The following is a 7,171-nucleotide window of genomic DNA, read 5'->3' as shown; positions in this document are numbered from 1 at the left end:
TTGGATTCTGTGTCTCCCTCTCTCCTTGCCCCTTCCCTGCTGGCACCCTGTCTCTCTCTTTCAAAAATAAATAATAATAATTAAAAAAAAGGAAGAAAGAAAGAAAGAAATTGAGTGCAGCTAGACAGCTACACAACTATTTCATCAGTATTATTTTCCAAAACACGTTTCAGTTCTGCCATTAGGCCATGAGCTGTTTTAGCTGGCCTTATCCCTCCTTTGGCACAGCATATAGTCCAAGCACATAACAGACTTCTCTTCAGGAAGCCAAGATATAGTGGGTGATCTTCCTACTCACTAACTCTTCCGGGTACAGCTTGGCATGGCACCTTGTGTCTTAAAGCCCACTCTATTTAGAAATGCCCTCCAAAGGTCAAGATCTAATCGAACTAAGAGCTGAAATCATAACGACCCACTGGTGCATTCTAGACCTCAGCCTTTCTCTGTCGATTTTTTTTTTTTTTTTTTTTTGGTATCCACATAATTTTCTGTTGCTCATACATTCTAGAGAAATCCATCAGAGTCCTTTGCATCGTGGAGCACCCAACCCTGTGGGATCGGTCTTGTTCTCCCTGTTTAATCAAGGATGCTCCACATTCAATGATATTCCTCATACAACTCTCGATGCCAGAAGACACAATTCCCTTGAACCTGGCCTCTCGGCTCACATAGAGACTAATGGTCTCACTAATTCCTGCTTATTTGTACATCCTTGTAGGCGGGGAGCCAGTGTCAGGCAGGATTGGGGCAGTCCTGCACTCTCTGAGTCCGGGTAACAGTTTTCTGGACTTGTTTGCAGCTTCCAGAGCCCCTCCCATCTTCTCGAACATTTCCACAGTCTTCCTTGTTCTTCTGTGCCTCTTTGTTTGCTGACGAGAGGAATCCGCAGCCTCATCAGCTCTGCACCAACCTCCCACCACCTTCTGGGCAAAGTCCTCCTCAGGAAAAGACTAGAAAGAAGAAGAATGGAGGGCCCTGGAGGTGCTCGCACCCGATGAGGACGGGCAGGGTGGACAGTACACAGAGTTCAGGGCAATGGGCCCGCGATGGGAGGGCAGCACTGCCTGTGGGGCTGGGTGGCCTTGAGCCTATCTGGCCCCATGACTTCACAATGTGAAGGAGCTGAGCTGGAGGATTCGGAGCTGTTTCCAGCTCTAAACACCCCAAACCCTAATTATGACCCTTGTCTCTGGATAGTGAAATATTAACATGGTTTTTTTGTTTGTTTGTTTGTTTGTTTTGTTTTGTTTTGTTTTACTTCTTCTCTTCAGCATTTTGCAAATAGTCTAAAGTAAGGTTGCAATACTGAAGTCTGTGTGTGTTCACAGGACCAAAAAGTCTCTGATTCTAGAAAGAAAATGGAAAGGTTTTTTTTCTTAAGTTAATGAAATAGAGGCACCTAGGCTCAGTTGGTTAAGCGTCTGACTTCGGCTGAGGTCATGATCTCGCGGTTCATGAGTTCGAACCCATGTCAGGCTCTGAGCGGCTTTGAATTCTGTATCTCCTTCTCTCTCTGTCCCTCCCCTGCTCGTGCTCTCTCTGTCTCTCTCTCTCTCTCCTCTCTCTCAAAAATAAAATAAAACATTTTTTTAAAAGCCTTACAAAAGAAGAAGGAAGTGAAATAAAATTTAAAAGTAAAGGCAGAGGAGAAAGAAAGGCCCAACTGGAGGACCCAAATCCCTGCAGGGGCAGCATTGACCTCGGGAGTTTCCCACCTCCAGGGTGAGAGGTCTTTGTAACCTCATGGCGCCATCTGCTGGTCATCCTGGGACAACCGCTTCAGCTTATTCGCAAAAGGGCTTTGAGGTGAATCCAGCCAACATCGCTGGGCATTCGGGATATAGATCACATTCCATTTACAGGCTAATCTCACGCCGTTCTTTCCTCCAGAATTTACTTTTGATCTCGCATGACAGTAATAACTGTAACCGGGACACCAGAGTAAGTCCCTTTTGTACAAGGAATGGTCACCGGATAACTGCGCACGGCCCCTCCTGCCTGGAGTGGCTGGTTCTTCAGATCCTCTCCTCTCTGCTCTTGAGAAAACTCACTCCCAGCCGTCTTTGAACAGTGTCGGTTTCATCTCCATGTGTCTCTGTCCTGTGGGTTTCCATAGATCTTGACTTTTTGGCCTTGGATTAATTCGGCGGCTCAGGCATTCCTACATGGACCAAAAACCTAAAATGCTGGCCAGGCCTCTCGCGGGTCCCTCTAGAACCCTGATTTTCTACCTCCGCAAAGGGAGTGGGGTACCTCACTCCCTGGCAGTCTCCGCTGGGAGGGGACCTGTGGCCTGGCTGATCTCTCACCCTCTTCCCAACCAGACCCTGGCCACAGAGGCTGTCCAGCAAAAGCCCCCTTGCTATCTGAAGCTGGGCTTCAGGTGTAGGACAGCATGCATATCCAGCAACACCCTCTGTTGTAGATACTGGTGGGAAAGTGTTTTCCTTCTAACACTGCTCATTCCAGTTCTACAAGGCACCTCTCAAAATACCAGCCTTAAAAATAGCCCTAACCAGATTCTGGACAGATGTATCCATTCACCTATCCAGCTGGGGCATTGTGATATAGTAATGGTCCCAGTTCTTGACACAGAGCTTCTAAAACCTGTGAATTTCCTGAGTGAGGTGGGGGGGGGGGGGAAGTATCTTTGGTTATAATATATGGCTTGTGTCCCCGTTACTGGCACAGAGGGGTTTGAAGAGCTTCTGGGTTGGTGAACTCATCAACATTCAGGGATATAGTGCCCCCACACTCCGTGGGGACTCCATGGGGACAACTGGAACCCTCCAGACCTTGCCCTACGAACTTCATCTGGCTGTTCATTTGTTTCCTTTATAATGTCCTTTGTGATACACTGGTAACAGCTAAGTAAATAAGTAAATACATACAGACAAACATAAAAGAAAAGAGAGTAAAATCAAAAGTAACTCTCAAGTCTTTCTGAACTTCATCAAGATCTTCACATGGTGTTTATTAGTAGAGAGTGATGAGAAGGTCTATCCTCAAGGCAGAGGAGGGGCTGGGAACCCCTGATTGGTCCTGCCCGGGAGGGGAGGGCTGCCATATTTGGAGAGCAGCGGGGATGCCGCCTCCCCCTGCAGTTCCTACATAGGCAGGACCGTGCCCTGGAGGACACTGCTGCTGAGGCTCCAGAGACACACTTCCAGAGAGATCCCAAGGTAGGTGGGGAGCCAGAGTTCGCGCTGGGTTCCATTTCTGTGGTCAGGGTTGCTCATTTCTAATCAGACTGCAAACCGTGCCGGGATTTCTTTTCTCCCACCCCCTGGCGTGAATCACCAGTCAGGGGACACATAGGAATGTTGGGGCGTCACTGGTGTTGCGTGTCTGCTTCTGGTGTTGACAATAAAATGCTATTTTACGGTTGGCTGGTTGGGATTTTCTTTGTGCTTTCACACCCTTGTCCATGAACATGAATTTCTTTCTCGAGATCTCTGTGCTTTTGTGTCTTTAGTTTGACACACCTGTAATTTGTGTTATTATTCTTATTTAACATTTCTCCTACCAAGGAGTCTGGGCTGAGGGCATGGGGTGTGATTAATGAATGTTCGCTTCATGCTTGGCTCTCTTTGGAGAAGGCTGGTCTGAGGTCACTGTGATTAGGGAGCAGTGGGGGGTCAGGTGCCAGAAGCCTGGGTGCTCAGGCTGCTGCCGGGCGCACTCATGCCCTCCCTGGGCCAGAGACTAGACCATGCCTGCAGGGAAAGAGAGGTCACCAGGCATCCAGAGGGGACTGCACTGCGCTTGCGTTTTGCCTTTCTTCCTACGTAAGAACCAGCATCACACTGGAGTTGAACATTTAAGCACAGGTGGACTAGTCACTTTGGGAATATTGCAGGGAGCAGGTGTTAGGGGCTAAACAAGCTAACTTTTCCACCTCCTTCAGCTCTGGCACGAATGGACTCACGTAAAACTTCATCTAGGACACGGCGTAAACACGCCTGGCTATGGTCACTGTTCCTGTGTTTCTGATCCACACCGACAAGGGTCCAGGTCCTGGAATGCCCTGAACAGTTGACCTTGGGAAGTAGATTTCCACAATAGCTATTGTAGTTTCAGGAGCCAGACGTGACAAACTACCAGACTCAGGGGCTGAGGGAAGGGGGAATATCCCCTGATGTCATCAGCAGCCCTTCAGATGCCCAGGGGCCACCTTGACCCTGGACCCTCGGCTCTCCCCCAGGCCCTCATCTCCTCTGAAATTCCTCACGAGCCCTGCTCTTTGCTCAGCTTGGGGGCCGTCGGTGCTGCCCTCCGTGCCCGGTGAGTCAAAAGCACAAAATCTAAGCACCGTTCCCTCCTGCAGCCCAGAAAGGCCATGATGCATGGAAACTGGGCACATGGGAACAGTGTCAGACAGACCTGGATTCGAATCCACCACCCATTAGTGTGCAGCCTTGGGCCAGTGACTTACCTACTCTGAAACCCAGCACAACTTTCAGAAGATGGGAATGATAACGTACCTACCCCACGTGAGAATTAAGCTAGTCAATGCCAATGGCTGCCACTTAGTAAGTGCTCAATAAAAAGCTAGGCGACGGGGAGGGTGGGGTCACCCCGCCCCCAGGGGTGAGACTGGGAGCGACGTCTATAACACATCTTGACCCCTTGACACGGGAGGCAGGGGTCTCCTGGCCACGCTTCCGTCTCTCTCTCCCCGTCATTACCATAAAGCCCTTTAGGGTCAGCAGCCAGGTGACTTTCTTTGAATGGATAGCAGAATGCACCAGGGCCAGAGCCAGCTTAGGGCAACAGAGAATAAAAAGGGAAGGTTAAGAATACAGTCTGTGCACGGAAGCCTGTGGTTCCAACTCTTCGGGGTGCTTTCCTCCAGAGATCCCTTGATTTCAAAGACTTGGGAACACCAAAGAAAACCTATATGTATTATGTCATTACTCATTTATTTTCCCATGCATATTCAAAGGCTTTATAATTGCCAGTTGTAGCTTCTTATCTGTGTGAGAAAACCAGATCTCTGCCCTAAGTGCATATAATTTCAGGCAAAAGCAAGAAACTGGGGATTGGCTTAACCAGTACAACCGGAGCATGGGAAAACTATTATGGTTTTGGAAAATGTGAACGGCGTGAGGTTGCATTCCTTGCTTAAAATCTCCTGCACACAGGAGGGGGGCAGGGGAGCCCGGGAACCCCACCAGAGAAAGTAACCGTCCCGGCCTTTGCTATTGCAGATCCTGACACAATGAGGAAGCATCTGGGCGGATGCTGGTTGGCCATTGTCTGCGTTCTGCTGTTCAGCCAGCTCTCGGCAGTCAAGGCAAGAGGCATAAAGCACAGAATCAAGTGGAACCGGAAGACTTTGCCCAGCATCTCCCAGGTCACGGAGGCGCACACGGCTGAGATCCGCCCTGGGGCCTTCATCAGGCAGGGCCGGAAGCTTGATATCGACCTTGGCGCTGAAGGCAACAGGTACTACGAGGCCAACTACTGGCAGTTCCCCGATGGGATCCACTACAATGGCTGCTCCGAGGCCAACGTGACCAAGGAGAAGTTTGTCACCAGCTGCATCAACGCCACCCAGGTGGCCAACCAGGAGGAGCTGTCCCGCGAGAAACAAGACGACAGGCTTTACCAGCGGGTCCTGTGGCGGCTGATCAGGGAGCTCTGCTCTGTCAAGCACTGTGATTTTTGGTTGGAAAGGGGAGCGGGACTTCGGGTCACCCTAGACCAGCCTGTGATGCTCTGCCCGCTGGTTTTCATTTGGTTTATTGTGACATAAGCTTGCAGGCAGGCTGGCAGCCACGGGGATGGGGGGGGGGGGGGGTGGGTGAGCAAGCCACTGAGTTATCCCAGTTCCTCTCCTCCAGACCCAAACCCCCATGTGTCCCGAAGGTACTGAGGAACCAAGTATTCCCACGGGTACCCGTCTGCTTTTGATAAATGTGTGTGTACCAATCCCCTCTAGGCTCTACCGAAGGGCGGCCTTTTAATCACCACATTCTCAGGTCCCAGTGGAGGGTCTGGCACACCATCTTCCGCAGTAAATGTTGGGTGAACAGATAAGAGAACGAGCCAGGGACCCTGCCACGCGCATCACAGTATTTCCGGACCCCTCTTAGAGGTAGGTGCTATTCCCACTGTACAGATGAGGAAACGGAGGCTCCAACAAGTGAAGTGGCTGGAGAGTAGCAGAGCCAAAATTCAATTCTGGCTTGTCTCACCCCCAGATTTTCCGCTCTGTGCAATCCCAGAGCTGTCTTGTGATCCCTTCCTTACTGCTCGCAAGACCCAAACCCAAACACATATTTCTGGCGAAACCACAGAAACCCCACTTTTGGAAATACGAAACGGTCTGAACTGATGGCCATGTATCTTAATACCTGGTTACATGGAGGTTTTATTTAATTCTTCTCATCAAACTAAGATACAAGAGAGGGATTAAGGGGACACAGAAGTAAAGCTAGACAAAGGCCCAGAAATCACAGGGTAAGGCGATCTTGCCAGGCTGGTTCCCAGAGCAGACCAGATGCACAGCAGGATGTGACCACGGCACAAAGGTTTTTGATGTGTTTTGTTCTGGTTTTGGTGTTTTTCTTTTTGTTTTTGTTTTTCACAAGAAGGATAAGTATTTGCTGTTCCTGGCTCTAAACTATTGTCTGGATTTGAGAAAGTATTTTTAATGGACATGTTTGCTTTCTAATGTTCGTTCCCCCAGCCCTTTCTGTATCTCTCTGTGTATATGCATATGAGAATCTTTAAATATACTCCCTTTACACGGGTGCTGTGCCAATTTCTGGCTGCTTTTTTACTCCCACTTCGGTGAGGGGCCGTCATTTCTGTGAACCACTTAGCTCTACAAAAAAATAATTCCTTGCCAAAAAGGTTCAAGAGAAGCTGCGTCTTTAGGGAGACCCGACAAAGAACTCACTCATGCCCTAAGCAAGAGGAGATATGCCATTATTATCTACTTATTAGTTACATATAGATATTACAAAATGCTAGTAGTTAATATTAGTTAAAACTAAATATATTACAAAATATGAATATGGCTTAAGTACAAATAATGAATCTAATGCTCTAAGATGCCCCAAGAGACCCTCTGGGGTGCATTTAGAGAACCCCCTCCTCCCCAGGAATTGTTGAACCATATTTGGACGCACCAGCTGCTGAATATTATCAATTCTCCTTTAAA

The 7,171-nt window shown here is 48.9% G+C and overlaps 1 protein-coding gene across 1 annotated transcript; it reads left to right on the top strand.

The window, feature by feature from the left end:
* Nucleotides 1–3,073: 3,073 nt before the first annotated feature.
* PRND (prion like protein doppel) lies at nucleotides 3,074–6,769 on the top strand. The gene is made up of 2 exons (XM_058684979.1): nucleotides 3,074–3,182; nucleotides 5,211–6,769. Exon 2 carries the CDS (start codon nucleotides 5,222–5,224, stop codon nucleotides 5,756–5,758), a length of 537 nt encoding a protein of 178 aa, XP_058540962.1. The 5' UTR covers nucleotides 3,074–3,182; nucleotides 5,211–5,221; the 3' UTR covers nucleotides 5,759–6,769.
* The last annotated feature ends 402 nt before the right edge of the window (nucleotides 6,770–7,171 follow it).

This window comes from Neofelis nebulosa, chromosome 9, assembly GCF_028018385.1.
Source record: "Neofelis nebulosa isolate mNeoNeb1 chromosome 9, mNeoNeb1.pri, whole genome shotgun sequence".
Lineage (NCBI taxonomy): Eukaryota > Metazoa > Chordata > Mammalia > Carnivora > Felidae > Neofelis > Neofelis nebulosa.
Note: the sequence above shows the minus strand (reverse complement) of the source record. Positions and strands in the feature narration are given on the sequence as shown.

Bases quoted from the DNA above. Each gene is read 5' to 3' on its own strand.
- PRND (XM_058684979.1), top strand. From the start codon at position 5,222: ATGAGGAAGCATCTGGGCGGATGCTGGTTGGCCATTGTCTGCGTTCTG.